This window comes from Mesoplodon densirostris, chromosome 3, assembly GCF_025265405.1.
Source record: "Mesoplodon densirostris isolate mMesDen1 chromosome 3, mMesDen1 primary haplotype, whole genome shotgun sequence".
Classification (NCBI taxonomy): Eukaryota; Metazoa; Chordata; class Mammalia; order Artiodactyla; family Ziphiidae; genus Mesoplodon; species Mesoplodon densirostris.
The window spans coordinates 129374336-129393646 of record NC_082663.1 but is presented as its reverse complement, the minus strand read 5'-3'; the positions used below and the strand labels follow the sequence as shown (position 1 = coordinate 129393646).

At 50.1% G+C, this 19311-nt stretch overlaps 1 protein-coding gene across 11 annotated transcripts in view; it reads right to left on the bottom strand.

Moving 5' to 3' along the window:
• TCOF1 (treacle ribosome biogenesis factor 1) overlaps positions 1-7784 on the bottom strand; it is a 39736-nt gene extending 31952 nt beyond the window's left edge. For all 11 annotated transcript variants that reach the window (XM_060093636.1, XM_060093637.1, XM_060093638.1 and 8 more), the window contains exons 1-3: positions 7648-7784; positions 4731-4786; positions 1738-1889 (exon numbers count right to left, since the gene is read on the bottom strand). In XM_060093636.1, the coding sequence (XP_059949619.1) occupies positions 1738-1889; positions 4731-4786; positions 7648-7755 (316 nt within the window). In that variant the 5' untranslated portion in view covers positions 7756-7784. The remainder of the gene's footprint in view (positions 1-1737; positions 1890-4730; positions 4787-7647) is intronic.
• Between the last annotated feature and the right edge of the window lie 11527 nt (positions 7785-19311).

Sequence of the window (19311 nt, the reverse complement as noted above, 5' to 3'; positions counted from 1 at the left end):
TCCAGGGTGCCATTCCCACAGGCCACCTGCTACACTGCAGCCCTAACGTCACTCAGCGAGACAGGGGCAGGTCAGGCAGCCCCAGGTCCACAGAGAAAGCTGCTCGAATTAAGCGGTTTCTCAGTGGAGAAGTAGCTGAACCATGAGACCGGGACCCTGTTAGATGTCGAGATTTCCAGATTCTTGTTGCTTTTACACCGGGGTATCGTCTCCTTAGAGCTCAGATTAGGGAAAGGCTTCTAATGTATGCTGTGAAATAAACAGGATGTTGTTGAGATGAATGATATGATCTAATTCTTTTCCTGACATTTAATTCCATCTCTCTCTATTTTTAATTACGGAAAATGTTAAGCCCGTTCCTACGTAGAGAGAAAGTGTATAAAACCACCCTGCCCCAACCGTTATCAACTTGTGGCCAATCTTATTTCAACTCTCCCCTCATTTGCCATGCCCTGCTGAGTACTACTCTGAAGAAAACACCAGACATCGTATCATGTTGCCCACAGATATTTCTGCATGTTTCTCTCAATGAGGACTCTTAAAAAGTATAATTATAATTCCATGATTACAGCTTTAAAATGTATTAATATCGAGGAGCCCGTCCGTAGGAAATTTTACAATTTTTGTTTTAAATAGTGTGTAGGTATGAACGTAGGCAAGTATGGATGTCTATCTGTATGATTTCAGATACAAAGGAGAGCACTGTAAGGCTACCCTCCAGGAGATACGTTTAGGGAGTGGAAGGGGAGCAGGCGAGGGGAACAGGAAACCTCCCACTTTTCTTCTGTATGCTTTTGTACAGTTCACAGTGAACTTGCTTTGCATTATAATTCTAAAAGATTAAGCAAGGTATAAAATGCATATTCAGTATGATCTCAAGTATTTGAAAAAACATGTTCAGGAACAATAAATGGAAGAATAATTTGCCAAATTATATGTGGCAAGAATATGGGTAATTTTTCCCTACCTTTCTGAAAAGTAATTTTCACATATTCTATAATGAATACTCCATAAAAAGCCTATATTTCTTTTACCATCAGAAAACATATTTAAAAATTAAGAAATTATCTTCTATGTAAGTAAAAACCAATAATGCAAAGAAGAATGATAATTCCTCTGTGGAGCTATGACCACTGTTGGTTAAAGCACAAACTGCCCTGAGAACATGGGGAGAAGGGGCTGTGAAGGCCTCCCCGAGTCACCCCTGCCAACACCCTGAAACCAGAGTGCCCGGGACGGCCTGCCAGTGCTCACCTGCACACTTCCAAAATAACAGGAAGATCGGCAACTCCTGAAGCAGCCCATAAGCACACAGAAGAGGTGCCCGCCAGCTGCCCTCTCTGAAATCTCTCTAGCAGTTCTTCTGAAAATGTGGGCTTCTTTCTGTCTTTACCAGAATCACCTGGAGGGCTTGTAAAAATACAGCTCCTGGGCCCCACTGGAGGGGCTGACTCCAAGTACCCCAAATTAGACTGTAAGGGCCCATCCATGTTTTTGTTCACCATTGGATTCCTAGCACCTGGGACACGATGTCTGGCCCAGAGGAAGGGCTCAAATCAAGACTGAAATAGGTATGTGGGACCCTTCCAACCTTCCCTCTAAAAGGGCCGGTCCTCTGAGGGCTCACTGAAGGAGAAGCTGGAGGTAGACTCTCCCCTGGAACAATCCAATATACAATAGCCCGTTCCCGAAAGGTGCAGGGCACTGAGCTGAGCCCCCAGCACAAAGGGCTCTTACTGGCTTTGGTGGTTCCCGCTGCTGCCTCCTGCGCCTCCTCCTCCTCCTCTTCTGAGCTCTCTGAGCTGCTAATGGGGTCTGACACGCGGGTCTTCTTGGCCTGCAGGGCTGCATCTTCCTCTGCCTTCCGCTTCTGGCCAATCTCCGAGGTTCTGCAGGACAAGGGTGACTGGCTAGTTCAACCAGGTGACAAGGATAACCCCAGGAGAGATGAAAAGGAAACCTCCCCACATCCTCCCTGCCCCCAAAGGAAACGTGCATAGAGAGAGTTTAAACAGTGATGAAACAGTGTTAGATACAATTTTGTGTTCTGCATTTTCACTCATTTCATCGTATTTTTACAATTGTCTATGAGTCTTCAAATATTCAGGAAGGGTGGACAATATTATATAACAGCTGCTAAGAGTCACTGAGCGCTAAGTGCCGGCACTACAGACACTTCACAGCACCATCCAGGCTCCTCCTTCCTCCAGAACTTGTGGCACCTGCAGTGGCCTCTTCCTGGAAGAGTCTGCCCAGGTCGGTCCCTATTGTCCTTCAGGCCTCAACTCGAATACAGCCTCCTCAGAGAGGCCCTCCCTGATCACCCCCCCTCCCCTAAGACATTCTCTGCCCTGCCATCCTGTTTCATTTTCTTCAGAGCACGTTCCTCTCTCCTGTTATTTAACCTACTTCCTGCTTGAAGCCCCCACTGCACAGCCAGGCCCCTGGAGAGGAGGGCTGGCAGGAACCTTGTCCAGCTCCCTCAGTACCTTGAGCACACAGCATGAGTCTCACGGCCAAGTGAGTTGCCCAGAGTCAAACAGTAAGTCTCAGGCACTGGGGAGCATAAGCACCCAGATGGCTGAGGTGCTGGAACTTTCGAGCATCATCTCCCCTGACCCCAGCCTCCTGCCCCGAGGGAGTCACTGTCTGTGCCCCATGTTCTCCAGATGGGACGGATGCTGCTCTGCCAGTTTGGGATGTGCTGCTTGGGTCCCTTGTTCCCAGGGAGTCTTCTGCAAAAACAGGTTTCATTTACTACATGTATCAGTTCACTGTGCCTCTCTCCTCCCAACAGAATGTAAGTTTCACAAGGGCAGGGATTTTTCTCCTGTTTGTTCCCAGCTACATCAAGAACAGTTCTGGCTCACAGTTAAGTGCTCGATAAATACGGAGGTAAGTGGGGGTGGGAGGGGGATGCCTCCAATGGCTAGGTTTAGCACTTTACCATTATTAGCTTCATTTTATGGATGGAGACAGACTTGGGAGGCCAAGTTTGTCCAAGGTCATACGGCTAGTTGCTGGGTTTGAACCACTAGGTTAGGTTAGTTCTGATGGGTGTGAGGTCCTCATCCCAGTCAGTACTCCTCACCCAGAGAAGGGGCTGGTGGCGGGGAAGGGCGTGCGCTGCGGCTCACTGAAGGAGTTCTCTGGGGAAGGAAGTGCTGTGCACACAGACACCTGGGCAAGTGGGAAAGGAAGTGGGGGTGTGCCCTGTGCTCACCTCAGCAGCAGAGGAGAGCCAAGAACTGAGGGTTGACAGGGCTCTCAAAGACCTTAGCTCTCTACTGGAAGCTTGGATCCCTTCCACACCATGCCTGCCTTTGTTTACACACCTCTTATGACAAGGAACTCACAACTCCACTGTAGCCTACCTCATTTCTGGAGAGCTCTGATGACCCGCTGCTTTTATTCAGAAGCTGAAACCTGTCTTCCTAAAACAGGTACACATGGGTCCCACGTCAGTCTCTCGGGCGCCAGGGACCACCTCACTCCCTTTGTCTTCAAAGATGTGCATACAGAGGTCCCTTGCCTGCCCCTCTGAATCTCCTTCCCATCCCAGACGGTTCAGTATTCACTATCATTCCTCATGGGACATGACTGCAGGTGCTTCACTCCCGTAGTTGGCTGTGGCCAGGCCAGTTCATGGAGAGAACGATTATCCCTCCTTCATTTTCAAACCGTTCCTCTGCTGATATGTCCTTAGATTATTCCCCTCCTTGTTTCCCATGTTTTACAGGCATTTCACATTCAACATGTCTTTGAAATCTTTCCCTCCAAATTGGGTTCCTTCCATTCGGGTGTACAAGTCAGACACCTGGGAGTGGACTAGACTGCCTCTCCAAACCACCCGCAGACCCTCATCGCATCCTCTCACATTCCTGGAAGCTACTCTCTCCCGCCCATGTTATTACTGCCTCAAGCTCCGTCAGCTCTTGTCTGCATAATGATATCCACAGCCTCACCTGGCCGCACCATGCTGCAGTGATCTCACCATTCTCTGCTTCACCCTTCCGTGGCTCCCACGGCTTTTGGGGCAGAGACACAACTGCTCCCCATGGATGATCAGGCCTTGCGTGGAGTGGGCCCTGCCGACGGTCCAGCCTCGTCTGCACTGTGCCCGCAGCTACAGGCCTCAGACCAGTAGTTCCCTCTGCCAGGTACACTCTACTGGCCCCTCCACATCTATTGCCTCGTTCACTCCCCCACTCCCTGCAGCTCTCAAATCAAAGGTCACTTCAGGGAAGCTTCCCCTAAACCCCCAAATGAGGCTAGGCTGACCCGTTTAGGTAGTTTTGGCACTGGGCACCTCTTTGCATAATCCTTACTACCACTATAATTGTACACTCATTTGTTTTTTCTGAGGCGTGCTTACCTTCCTGGACTCCAATGTCAGCTCCAGGAAAGAAGGAACCACGTATGTCTCACTCATGACAATACTTTTGTACTTAGAACAGAGCCTGGCATTCAGTAGTTACTCAATAAATGTTTATTGATTGAATGAATAATAAAAGCTGCTGAGAAGCTTTCGTCCTTAAGAGGCACTGATCACAGCTCAGTGTCCTCTCCATCACCGGACACCCGTATCTGTGACCTGGCTTCCTGCAGGTGATAATAGTAACTACGGTGGGCTATGGGGACAGATCTTAGACCAGATTAGTATCCTAGCTGATCCCAAGCTGAGGGCTTGCAGTGTCCCTGCTGTACTCTCTCAGTCCCATTAGACTTACTGTTGCCAGTGTGTATAGATGTCCAGAAGGGTTACAGGCTGAGTCAGGAAACTTTTCTGCAGAGAAGTAAAGAGAAAGCAGCAATCAATCCCCCAAGCACAGTAAGGGTCCTCCTTGGGCCCCACTCTCACAACGTCATGATCTACAGAGAGCTGGTTGAGAAGGGGGTCTTTCTGCTCTGGGAAGTATGTCTGCTTGACCCTTCCAGTACCACCCAAACCTTCCAGAGACAAGCAGGGCAAGTATTTCCAGCTAAAACCTTTTAAGACAACATGTTGGTGAGGAGTACCTTTGAAGATTAGAGTTGGGATGTTCCAGGCTAGCATTTATCCAGCCCCCAGCCTCCCTGGCACTCTCCAGGCTTAGGGGCCACGAGACAGGGCTTTTTCCACTCCTGACCTTTCAGAAGGCTTTCAAAAGCCAGGCTGGTCAATCTCCCCAGGACAGTAGGAGCCACAGCCCAGACACCACGCTGTCAGCTCACCCGCTGGGAAGAGACTGGAACCAAATGGTGCCAGTCCTTTGGCAGAAGCAGAGGCCTTTGGAGCCAAGATCAGAAGCCCTATTCTCTCTGCAAATGTCAAGAACCTGGGGTGTCAAGTGCCCCAAGGAGGTTGAGTGAGTAATGTGGGGCGAGGGCAGTGCCGGGGATTTAGGCAGAGTGGTCAAGAGGGTGCACCTGGACTCAGGCAGAGCGCCTGTGTTAACTGGATGGGCTACTCTCTTCACCTCTTCAAACTTCTGGTTCTTTCTTTCTAACATGGGGATAACAGCAGTACCCACCTAAGATGTTGCTGTCAGGCCTGATCGAGACCATCTAGTCAGTGCCCAGCACAGAAGCCAGTAACATTGAGACTGTAACTGGCAGTAATTGAAAGTGTCAGTTTCATTCTCCTCGGCCCCTGGCACACTGGCCTCCTCACTGTCCCTCAAATCTGTCAGGGCACCCTGCCCGCATGGGGGCTTGCTATTCTTTCTGTCTGGAATGCTCTCTCCTGCCAACTATACGGCTCACTCCCTCACTTCCTTCAGGTCCTTGCCCAAATGTCACCTTCTCACTGTCCTGACCACCCTATATAGATAATTTAACTCTGACATTCCTTATCCCCCCATGCCTGCCTTATTTTTATAGCTAGCACCTACCATCACCCCACACACTGTATCATTAACTTAAAAAAAAAAAATCAGTCATCTTTCGGCTCCTGCTGGAAATGTATGCTCCATGAGGGCAGGATACTTTTGCTTAGGTAAATGCCCCAAAGCAGATGGGTATTCTCCTTCACCCGCTGTAGCTGTTAAGTCATGTTAACTGGAGTAAGAAGGGCTACCGAGGGCCTCCCTGGTGGCGCAGTGGTTGAGAGTCCGCCTGCCGATGCAGGGGATACGGGTTCGTGCCCCGATCTGGGAGGATCCCATATGCCGCGGAGCGGCTGGGCCCGTGAGCCGTGGCCGCTGGGCCTGCGCGTCCGGAGCCTGTGCTCCGCAGCGGGAGAGGCCACAACAGTGAGAGGCCCGCGTACCACAAAAAGGAAAAAAAAAAAAAAAAGAAGGGCTACCGAGGTCCAAAGAAAACTGGAAAAAGCACAGGTAATGTCGTGAGGCCCATCATCCTTTAGTTTCTCCAGGAGCTCCTGAGAGCAAGCATCAAGACCACAGCCTCAGGGCTTCCCTGGTGGCGCAGTGGTTGAGAGTCCGCCTAACGATGCAGGGGACACGGGTTCGTGCCCCGATCCCGGAAGATCCCACATGCCGCGGAGCGGCTGGGCCCGCGAGCCATGGCCGCGGAGCCTGTGTGTCCGGAGCCTGTGCTCCGCAACGGGAGAGGCCACAGCAGTGAGAGGCCCGCGTACAGCAAAAAAAAAAAAAAAAAAAAAAGACCACAGCCTCCGCCACAGTCAAGGGGTACTGATTAACCAAGTCAGTAGCCACCATACCAGCTTAAAACTCCCCAGTGGCTTACCGCTGCTCTTCAGATGAAAACCAAAGTAAGCCAACTCCCTGCCTCTGTCTCCCCAGGGACCTCTATCACCCTTGTACTCCACACTTCAGTCAACTTTCTGGGGCAGTACATATGCAACAATTTGCACCTCTGCTTGGAATATCCACCCCCTTTCTCTCAGATCTCAAAGCAACATCCACGTCCTCAGGAAAGCAACCCTGGATATCCCTGAGGAGGGCAAACTGCCATTCTTGTCTTAGCACCCTATGCCTCTCATTCTTGGCACTTAATGCAGTGATAAGTGCACAGGTGCTTTTATGGTTCTTTGATTTATGTCTATCTCCCCTACCAAATTCAGACTGTAAACTCTAAACAGTGAATTGGGGGACCGTGCTCATTATTCTGTCACCAGCACTCTGACCGCCAGATTAACAGCTGCTCAAAGAATGGATGAAGTAAGAAATGACTGCACCACGAGTTCGAATCCCAAAGCTGTCCGACTCAGTACAGAAGGGCTGCTAAGAGCTTGAGCTCCAGCTCAATTAAGGGGCTTCAGACTCCCTCTCTTGGCGCTCTTTCGCCCCACCAGAGCTGGTCGCAATCCACCTCTCAGACTCGCAGCAACCTTCTCGCCCCAGGGAGCTGCGCCGAGCCACGTGGCCCGAGACTTCGGAAACTTTAAACTGCCGCTCCCAGGAAGGGGGTGGAGGTAAGGGGCGCGGGAATTATAAAGCCCTGAGCGTCATATCTCACGTCCCGGTCCGCCCACTGCACAGACAGGGAAACTGAGGCCCATAAGAACTGGGAGCCGCAGGGGTGGAGAGCAGAAGCTGAGCCTCCTTCGGCACCCCAGGCCGCGTCCCGGAGCACCGCGGGAATCCGGCTCTGGGCGCCCTCCAGGCCGCCAGGGGAGGAGGCGCGGGCCTCCTCTCTTCAGATCTTGCACGCGGCCCTCACACACGGCCCGGGCACGCTTACCTGGCCGCTCTGCTCCTTCACTTCCCGCGCCGCCCGCACATAGCCCGCCTGCAGCAGATGCTGGTAGATCAGGGGAAGCAGCTCCCGCCGCTTCCTGGCCTCGGCCATGCCCGCAACCCCCGGCTTGTCGGCTTACCTGCACGCCCCCCTCAGTCCCCGCCCGCCACTTCCCTCTTGCCCTTAGACCTCGCGCCCCCCACTTCCGGCCCCTCCTCCACCCGCCGCGCGGTACGCCGGAACATGTAGTCTTATCTCCAGGAGTGGCCGGCCCGCCCTGGTGGGTATAAGGGGCGGAGGCAGGGAGGACAACAAGACCTCCCATTGGCTGGAAGGGCGTGGTCAGACTCGGATACGCCCCCTGGGACGGCCACGTTTCGAATGACTTCCTCTTAAATCCTTCGGACTCGTTCCTTAAGGGGATTTGTCTTCCACTTAGCTGTCTGACAGCTGCGATCAGGTTTTACTCACCTCTGAACATCCTAATCTCCAGCTCTCTCTAGACCCGAACTTGCAGTTACCCACTCGTTTATTCATTTCACAGGTGTTTTAGAACCCATAAACCAAGTACTATTTGGCATCGTTCATTCATTCACTGAACAAATACTTATTGAGCACCATACCTTGGGCTGGCGCTAGGCTAGGATTGGGGGATAAAAAGATGAATAAGATATGGCAGCTGCCCTCAAAGCTCACAGGGAGGAGAGAGACAGTCGGTAACCAAGCAGGGAGGAGAGAGACAGTCGGTAACCAAGCAACTATGGTTCAATGTCTTCTGTGCATTGTCTGGGACAGATACAGCCTGTGGGAGAAAGAACGAGGGGCCCCTGACCCCAAGGAGATATCTAAGCTTAAGCTTAAAGATGGAGTAGGAATTTCTAGGTGCAGAGGAGAGGGATGGCATCCCACGCAGAGGGCACTGCATGAGTATAGACAGGAGAAACCACCCTGGTACAGGCTGGGAAACCCAGACATAAATCCAAGTCTGTGCTGCTGGGCTGTAGAGTTGGAGGGTTGAGGGAACGAGTGAGGACACAAAAGGATGGAGAAGTTAGCAGGGCCTACAGCACCCCCTCCCCCCAGCCACAGTTTGCACCTTTGCTCCAAGGGCAATAGATAGTCTCTGACTGATTTTATGCAGGAGGGTGACCTGGGTTTATTTTTTTTAAAGATTGCTGTGACCAAAGCATGGAAGATGGATTTTTGGAGAACAAAACTGGACGTGAAGGTGTTGTTGTGGAGGGGAGGTTGGCAGGGAGAGGGTGACCTAGGCTGGGGAATATTTGAATCAGCTGTTCTTAACTTCATGGATCCATCGAGAAACTGAAGACAGCAAGAACCTAACCTTTGCTGTAGAAAAAATTGAAGTGTACAGACATAACATTTTCCATCCAGTTTTAGGACATGGATAAGCACATACCTGAACCTCCTAGGCTTAGGAACTGCTGCTCTAGGAAGAAACAGGGACAGGACCAGGTGACTGATGGAATGTGGTGAGAGAGGAGACTAATCTACATTCAGCTATTTAGCAAATATTTACTGAGTACCTACTATTGGGGATAAAACTGTCTCTACCCCAATAGAGCTTATAGTCTAATGGGGGAGACACAAGCTAAACAAACAGTCATACAAATACACTGTTACAAACAGTAGTAAGTGCAGAAAGGAAAAGGATAGTGTTTTCTTATGGAAGAATTGGAGACGTCCCTGGTGGTGCAGTGGTTAAGAATCCATCTGCCAATGCAGGGGACATGGGTTCGAGCCCTGATCCAGGGAGATCCCACATGCCGCAGAGCAGCTAAGCCCGTGCACCACAACTACTGAGCCTGCGAGCCACAACTACTGAAGCCCAAGCGCCTAGAGCCCATGCTCCACTACAAGAGAAACCACTGCAATGAGGAGCCCGCGCACCGCAATGAAGAGTAGCCCCTGCTCGCCACAACTAGAGAAAGCCGGCGTGCAGCAACAAAGATCCAACGCAGCCAAAAATAAATTAAAAAAAAAAAAAAGCTACACTGGAGTCATGCTGCCTGTGTTCAAATTCCCACTTTGCCTCTTATTAACTAGGTGACCTTGGGTAAGTTACATAACTTCTTGGTCCCTCAGTTTCTTCACCCATAATACAGAGATAATTATAATTTCTACCTCATAGGGTTGCCATGAGGAGTAACTGAGTTCTAAGCAGAAATGCACAGAAGAGTTCCAGAGAATAGTACAGCGCTTGTGTGTACATTAGCCATTACTGTGAAAGCATTTGACAGGATGGAGGGACCTGTCTCTTCTCGGGGAAGGATTCCCTGAGGAAATGATCTTTGTGAGGAAATCTGAACTATATGCAGGGGAGGATGGGGTTCGGGGAGAATCCTAGGCAGAAGAAAGAACCTGTGCAAAGGGCCTGAGGCAGAAGTTACAGCTAGAGAAGAGGCGAGAAAAGGCCTGTGTAACAGGGCCAGAGGGAGAGCAGGGGGACTGGGGAGTGCAGAAGGTGGGCAGAGGCAGATTTTACATTAAGGATCTTTCTCTTCATCCTCCGAGTGACAGGAAACCACTGACAGTGTAGGCCCAAGAAGGACAGGATGACATTTGCATTTTAATGTGACCCGTGTGAAGGCCTAGTGGAGAGCGGGGTAGTGTGTGTATGAGTAGCTGCAGGATAAGTTAGGGTTAGGAGTACGGGCAGGCATCCAGGGAGAATATCACAGAGGCGATGCTGGTGGCAGTGCAGTTGGAGAGCAGTGGAAGGTTCCAGTTATCAGGAAGTGAAATCGTCACAGAGATGTGTGGGAATGGAAGGTAAGGGAGAGATAGTGTCAGGATGGACTCTGAGGTTTCCCTGCAAACAGGCAGGCAGTAGTTTTCACTGAGATGGGGAAAACTGGAGACCACTGGGAGGCGGTGTTGGGTGAGCAAGGATGGAAGGGTGTGGAGGGGATGTGGAAAGAGCAACTTCCACTTTAGATGTGTTGAGCTTGAAAGGCCTTTGGGACACTGAGTGTAAATGTTGAGTAGGCGCTTGGAAGCCTGGGTTTGGAGGCACATGAGGATGGGAAGTTGTCAGGAGACAAATGATCACGAGGCTGTGGATGAGGGCTGGATTGTCCAAAGAGAAGGTGCCCCAGGATGGAGCTGTGAGACACACCACAGGTTAGGGTTGTGCAAACGAGGATATACCTGCAGAGGCTGAGAAGGAGGGCCTGAGAGGTGGGAGAAAACCCTGGAGAGTGGGCATAGGGAAGACAGCCAAGGGAAGGAAGCTGAGAGTTTCAGGAAAGTGGGAGGAGTCAATGGGGAATGATCTGAGAGGTCAAAAGGATGTGGATGGAAGCAGTGGCTTTGGTTAATGACAGACACGGGCAGATGCTGGTGGCTTTAGGGAGCACAGTTTCTGCAGAGTGATGAGAGGGTCAGATGGCAGCGGGTCTGATGAGTGAAGGAGGGGTGAAGGAGGCAGTGGGTCTTTTGAGAAGTATTTGTGTGAAGGGGAGGAGAGAGATGCTGTGATGGGGTCAAAGCATATGTTGGGGCAGGGGGAGGTGTGTTAGAGGTGGAAGAGACCTGAGTTTGTTTACAGGCTGATGGCAGATCAAGGGGAGAGATTAATTAAGGATGTGGGAAAGAGGGGAGATAATCAGCAAGCGATGTTTATGAGCATGTGCGAGGGGATGGGATCAGGCATGTAGGAGGAGAGGTTGGTCTTGGAAAGGAGGAGGGATGACTTCTCTAGAACCAAAAGAAGGAACAAAGAGAGGATGGGTGCAGATGTAGATGTAGGTTTGTAGTGGGATGTTAAGGGAGATTTCATCTTGAGCTTCTATTTTTTCTGCAAAGTGGGAGGCAAGGTCTTCTGCTGGGAGTGAGGAAGAGGTGGTGAGGAGTTTGAAGGAAGGAGGAGAGTGTGCATTCAGACAGTTGAGAAGCAAACTTGCCCACAAAATCCCCAAATGTCCGACAGTGTTGACAACCCAGTGTGCCCTGTCCTGTCGGCTGGGTGATTTCCCCCACCATGGGTCACCTACCCACGTGCAAACAGGGGAAAGTACTTGGTGGGGTTTATCCAGGCCCAGGGCTTTGCCAGATGGGTGGGGAAAAGGGCAGAGGGTTCTGAAGTGTTGGCAAAAGAGATGCCCAATCTTTTGGCCTTGGGAACTAGGCTGGGCGGGGTGGGAAGTGAAGACAGATGGGGTCCATTTTCAGGGAGAAAGTGGAAGCCTTCATGGACTGAGCAGCCACAAGGTCAGTAACCAGGAGCCTGAGCTCAGGGTTGGCAACTCGAATTGATGACTGGGTGGCTGGTAGGGCTACTCACTGAGACAGTGAACAGGCTGATAAGCATGCAAATCATTAGGAAGATAAAAGTTTTTTTACCCCTCCAAGAACCAATTTTCATTCCCTTGGGGCATTATGGCCCCAGTTGAGAATGCCTGCCTTAGTGGAATGTAAATTCCCTGAAGGCAGACTGGTGGTCCTCTTGTTGCCTGCATGATTCCCAGCCCCAGTCCGTAAATACTGGCCAGTGCAAGGGTGGTTACAGCCTGTCTCCTGAAGAAGAGAGGAGGGCAGAGCAGGCAGGGCACACACCATGAGTACAGACCTGGAAGCAGAAATGTGGAAGTCTTCTAGAAGACAGTGGAGAAGGAACTGGGTCTTCCGTCCTTGGCTGACCTTGGAAGAAATGGAGAATTGGTATTAAATTAAAAAACAAAAACCAAGTCAAACCAGGATGATCTAATACCTTTGGTCTGGCAACAGGTTGTTTGTTTTTGTTTTCTTCCTAATGAAATTCATTTTAGGCGTTTATGGTTTATCCTTGGCTCCCGGGAGGCTGCCTCTTCTGTGGGCAATTTCTATGTTTCTTTGATTTTACAAATCATTCCCTGCGCTGCATTGCCTTGGGGCTCAAGCACAAAATCAAAACATTAAACTGATAAAATATAACATGGCAACAATTAAGACAGCAACAAACAAAAGAGTGCATTAAAAAAACAAAACAGCAAACACAAAACAAAACAAAACACACACAAAACTGGCCTCAGAGCATTTTTCTAACACTTAGAAAAAGATGTCTTTGTTAGTGTTAGAAGCCAGAAGCTTCCAGGCCACTCGACTGTGAGCGCCTCTCCAGGTAAGCAGTATGCCTTAGTCATCTTGAATTCTCGAGCAGGGCACTCAGGAAATGAGTGAAGGAAGGACTGTCAGTAGAAGGAAAGGAAGCTAAGCAGGTAGGGTTCTATCCCCTTCTCTTCCCAGCAGGAGTGGCTCCTGCACAGAGGTGGGAGGTAGCTTGATACAGGGGAGAGGTTACTGGGCCAGGAGTCAGGAAACTGCTTTTTTGGCCTGGCTCTACCGTGTGACCTTGGGTTAGTCTCTTGCCCTCTCTGATCTTCAAATTTTCTTTTTGTTGGAGAAGCTGGACAAAAGCCCTTCCAGCACAGACACTCGCAAGACAGGAGCCCATGTGGGATGACTGCCTTGCCCCCAGCACCCAAAGTCGGCCCCTTCATCCACTGTGAAAATGGATTCTCCCTGGCCAAGTCACTTGGGCCAGCTGTGTTTCCCACAGCTTCCTTCTCTCTCCTGGGATGACAATTCCTCTGTTTCTTTTTTTCTTCAATCGCACTGGAGATTTTTTAAAAATTAATTAATTAATTGATTTTTGGCTGTGTTGGGTCTTCATTGCTGTGTGCTGGCTTTCTCTAGCTGCGGCGAGCAGGCGCTACTCTTCATTGTGGTGCACGGGCTTCTCATTGTGGTGGCTTCTCTTGCTGCGGAGCATGGGCTCTAGGCGTGCAGGCTTCAGTAGTTGTGGCATGTGGGCTCGATAGTTGTGGCTCCCGGGCTCTAGAGTGCAGGCTCAGTTGTTGTGGTGCATGGGCTTAGTTGCTCCGCGACATGTGGGATCTTCCTGGACCAGGGCTCGAACCCGTGTCCCCTGCATTGGCAGACGGATTCTTGACTACTACGCCACCAGGGAAGTCCCTGCACTGGAGATTTTAAAGGTTATAAAAGATTGAAAAGTTATTATTGCAGTAACAAAACAATTCATAGATATATAAAGACCGAGTTAATCTTCCCTTCTCTCATCCATTCCCAGCCCACTCCTGAAACTGAGTGAGGCCTTTTGGGGCCCCCGGGCATGGAGGCCCTTTTGTCCCCAGTTTCTTGTCAAGACTCCAGCCTCCATGACCTTCCCTGAGTTCCAAAGGGCAGATTTGAACAGTTGCTAATCCTTCTTCCGCAGCCAAGAAACCACCCGAGGAAAGATTAAAGGAACCAAAGGGACTACCCTGGTGGTCCAGTGGTTAAGACTCCCATTCTGGGACTTCCCTGGTAGTCCAGGGGTAAAGAATCTGCCTTACAATGCAGGGGATGCGGGTTCCATCCCTGGTCAGGGAACTAAGATCCCATATGCCGCGGGGCAACTAAGCCCACGCATGCCACAACTACTGAGCTCGCCCACCTCAACTAGGGAGCCCAAGTGCTGCAAACTACAGAGCCCACGTGCCCTGGAGGCTGCGTGCCACGACTAGAGAGGAGAAAACCCGCACTCCACAACTAGAGAGAAGCCCACATGCTACAACGAAGGGCCTGCGTGCCACAACTAAGACCAGACGCAGCCAAAAGTAAATTACACGAATAAATAAATAATAAAATAAATCTTTAGAAAGAGAAAAAGACTCCTACTCCCAATGCAGGGGGCCCAGGTTCGATCTCTGGTCCAGGAACTAGACCCTGCTGCAACCAAATAAATAAATTTAAAAAAAAAAGATGATGAAAGGGACGAGAGAAGCTCATCAAGATGAGGAGACTGGTAACATTCCCGACCCTCAGTCCCTCCCTTGCCCAACCCATCTCAGGGGCCTAGTGTCAGATCCCTTCACGTGCTTCTTCCTCACAGACACAGACATCCTTCACCAGGTTTCAACCCCCTTTTCCGTTCTCTCTTCTTTTTATTTTACGAAAGGGGATCATACTAAACACACAAATACGCAACTTGCTTTTTTTCAGTTAATAACATATTAGAGGGCTTCCCTGGTGGCGCAGTGGTTGAGAGTCCGCCTGCCGATGCAGCAGACACGGGTTCGTGCCCCGGTCCGGGAGGATCCCACATGCCGTGGAGCAGCTGGGCCCGTGAGCCATGGCCGCTGAGCCTGCGCATCCGGAGCCTGTGCTCTGCGACGGGAGAGGCCACAACAGTGAGAGGCCCGCGTACCGCAAAAAAAACATATTAGAGCCATTTCTCCGGATGTTTGGATCTGCCACGGCCTTTTGAGTAATAGTAACAGCTCACATTTGTAGAGTGGGTACCGTGAGCCTCTTCTGTGCACCCTAGGCAGCATATAACTGGCTATCAGCCCTGTTTATAGATGAGGAAACTGAGGCTCAGAGAGGTCAAGGCCTCAGCCGTGCAGCCAGTGAATGGCAGCATTCAGACAGACTCCAGCTGTTGAGTGCTCTTAACCATTCCCCAGTGGCACCACTGACCGACAGAGGTGGGAGATAGTATGATATAGGTTATTCCCTTCTAGTTGTTTGGCTAATACAACAGTGCCGCTCAGAACAGCCTAGTAAATACATTCGTACAGACCAGACCTTTCATTTTCGTAGGATGGAATCAAAAGGGGGCCAGAGGAGATGAATAGGTTTATTTTAATAGCTAAAGCCAGATTAACTGCCAAAAGGGTTGTAACAATCTGGTCTCGTCGGCATAATTTCTTCTTTTTTTTTTGACTCAAATACACTTTATTTATTTTTAATTTTTGAATCTTTTTTTATATAGCAGGTTCTTATTAGTCATCCATTTTATACACATCAGTGTATACATGTCAATCCCAATCTCCCAATTCATCCCACCCCCCACCCCCAACCCCCGGCCGCTTACCCACCTTGGTGTCCATACGTTTGTTCTCTACATCTGTGTCTCTACTTCTGCCCTGCAAACCGGTTCATCTGTACCATTTTTCTAGGTTCCACATATATGCGTTAATATGCAATATTTGTTTTTCTCTTTCTGACTTACTTCACTCTGTATGACAGTCTCTAAATTCATCCACGTCTCTACAAATGACCCAGTTTTTTTTTTTTTTTTTGCTTTACGCGGGCCCCTCACTGTTGTGGCCTCTCCCGTTGCGGAGCACAGGCTCTGGACGCACAGGCTCAGCGGCCATGGCTCACGGGCCCAGACGCTCCGCGGCATGTGGGATCTTCCCGGATCGGGGCACGAACCCGTGTCCCCTGCATCGGCAGGCGGACTCTCAACCACTGCGCCACCAGGGAAGCCCAATGACCCAGTTTTGTTCCTTTTTATGGCTGAGTAATATTCCATTGTATACATGTACCACATCTTCTTTATCCATTCATCTGTTGATGGGCATTTAGGTTGCTTCCATGACCTGGCTATTGCATAATTTCCTCTTTATGTGGTTATTTCTCAGAGCCAAAAGGGTCCTTGGAGGGCATGGAGCCCAGCTCTCTCCTCTTGCCCATAAGGAAACAGGCCCAAAGGTAGGAACTGACTTGGAGAAGTCCCCAGTGGGGTAGAGTCAGAGGTAGGCCCTGTCCCTCTTTGCCTGGACCATTGCCACATTGCTCTTCCCTCCAGGCAACCTCTGTCCTCATTCTCTTCTCCCCGTCACTCTCCCTTCCCCTGTGTGTTCTTCACACTGCATTTGGCACTGCACCACTCTGCTGCTTACCAAACCTTCCCCAGATGAACCACTGACCATGGGATCAAATTACAGTTTCCTAATAGGCATTCAGGCCCATCCCGGTCCGTTCATCCTTCAAAACCAAGTACAAATGCCACCTCCACAATGATGCCTTCCCTGACTACCCCAGCTTCTCATCTCAGCATCATCGTCTGCAGCAAGCCCCCCCTCTTCTGGCTGCTCCTTCCAGGAGGAGCCACACTGCAGAAGAACGGGCCAGGAGGGGGCAGTGCACACCCAAAGAAGGTCTCCTTAAAGGTCAAGGTCGCCAGGGTGCCCGGGGCCCACGGAGAGCCCTGTGGCGTGTACTCCTTAGTCTCTCCAGTGTGGATGCCTGTGGAAAAATGAGGTTCCACCCAGGGCTGTGACCTGTGGCAAATGCCACCTCTGCCTGCACCTCAGTTTGCATCTCTGTAAACAAGAGGGATGGACAAGTTTAATGTTTCTGAAAAGTGCGGTGACTCACAAAATGATTTCAGGAGATACATAGATGGACATTTCAAAATGGAAATCATTATGTATTTATTTTAAAGTGTATTAGACAAAAAACAACCAGCACCTCAAACCTGTTATTTCACAGGTATCATTGCTTAGAGTGGGGCTAAAGTAGGCATTCAAGTAAAAAAAAAAACAGTGAGTCAATGTAAAAGAAAGTATCGATTAAATAATAGTACAGGTCGGGCTTCCCTGGTGGCGCAGTGGTTGAGAGTCCGCCTGCCGATGCAGGGGACACGGGTTCGTGCCCCGATCCCGGAAGATCCCACATGCCGCGGAGCGGCTGGGCCCGCGAGCCATGGCCGCGGAGCCTGTGTGTCCGGAGCCTGTGCTCCGCAACGGGAGAGGCCACAGCAGTGAGAGGCCCGCGTACAGCAAAAAAAAAAAAAAAAAAAAAAAAAAAAATAGTACAGGTCGTAAGACAGCGGTGAATGGCTGCAATTGGGAAAACATTGGTCTGCCTCTGACATTCTAGTTCTAGAATTCTGTGATTTGCAGTGACTCCTGCCCTCGCCAGGGCGTGGAGGGAGGGAGGAGAGGAAGGAGCTGTCTCTAGGGGCTGGGGTGTTGGTTCTTGGGGCGGAAGGGCAGGAATTATGCAGATGGGCCGTGTCCCCACCACCAGCCCCTCCTCTCCCTGTGGAGGGTACCAGTGCTTGCCCCTCTCCCCGCCTTCTTTCTCAGCTTTCCTGCAGTTACTAAGGAGTGGGAGGCTGAGAGGGGCTGCATTCTGGAAGCTCATCTGCTTCCTCATTCTCACCCAGCACCCTGTTTGGCATAAACTATTCAGGGTGATGATTAACGAGGATGCAGGAAGGCACTGGGGGTGGGGAGAGAAAATAGGTGATGTGGATAGAGTTTTCTCACAGACGTGAATGTCCAACCTGGAATGACCGTCTAACGATTCCCAGACTTGCCCAAGCATTGGAATCACCTGGCGATTCACTAGAAAGACAATTCCAGGGCCCCACCTCAGGCAATTCTGATTATGGGGCCCCTGCATCTGCATTTTTCAAAGCTCCCCAGTAAATGCTGATGCTTCTAGGTTTGCATCTCCCTCAGTGTACCTGGGGAGACACTGAGGCTCAGAGAGGTTGTGTCACTTACCCAGTAAATCAACAGCAGATGTCCTGACTCCCAGCTCAGTTCTTCCCACTAAGCATCCCTTGCTGAGCCTGGTCCACTGTTAGCAAAGAGAACTCCACTGACAAATGTGGTGCAATTCGTCTGAGCCTTCTTTGCCTCTGAGCTTCTCAAGGACTTTCCACAGAAAAGAACATGCTGTGTGAGCAGCCATCTGCTGAGAGAGCCGGAAGAGGTGGTGAGGGGTGGAGGAGGGTGGCAATGGAGGGGACGGCTGGGAGATGCGGTTCCTCTCTGTAGTTGCCAGCCTGCACAAGTAGCCTGCTGAGGGCAGGAGCCACTTCGTATGTATGCCACCAATAGTTGGGATTTCACATGGGATCCTGATGGAACAGAATTAGGAGCAATGACTAGGAGTACATTTCAGATGGAATTCTCTAACCGTGATCAGTGACCTGAGAGACAATTGACCCTGGAGCAACTGTCCAGCTCCCTGCTTTTCTTTTTTTCTTTTTTTTTTTTTTTTTTTTTTTTTTTTTGCGGTACGCGGGCCTCTCACTGTTGTGGCCTCTCCCGTTGCGGAGCACAGGCTCCGGACGTGCAGGCTCAGTGGCCATGGCTCACGGGCCCAGCCGCTCCGCGGCATGTGGGATCTTCCCGGACCGGGGCACGAACCCACATCCCCTTCATCGGCAGGTGGACTCTCAACCACTGTGCCACCAGGGAAGCCCTCTGCTTTTATTATAGAATATTTAACATGAAAAATATAGAGACAAATACATACAGCTCCTATGTTCCCAGGACCTAGATTGTGAAACATGACATCACAAATATATAGGAGCTTCTCAGCCTATTCCCCTCCCTCCTGCCCAGAGAGTCACCACCCCATTCCCTGAGGTTGGTGTGAATCCTTCCTGTACATGTTTTCATATTTATGCTACATATGTATATATTCATAAAACACATAAAGTGTTGCTTTGCAGATTTTTGAAGTTTACGTAAATGATATAATATTGTACATTGTCTTCTGCAACTTGTTTTCGTTCAACCTTTTGTTTGAAATTTATCCACGTTAATGTGCAGAGCTCTGCAGAATACATCATCACTATTCTAATCCTTTTCATTGTATATACCACAATTTATTAATCCATTCTCTTGTTGATGGGTATTTATTTCCAGTTTTCCACTGTACAAACCACACAGCCATGGACATCCTTGCATCTGAAGGCCTGGCTAATTTCTGCCTTTCCACATCCAGGCTCAGGCAAGCTATTGTCAGACTTCAGAATTTATGTCACTCTGATAGGGGCTAAATGCCTCCCCTTCGTAGTTTTAATTTGTATGTCTTTGATCAGTGAAGCAGAAATGTTTTCATCATTTATTG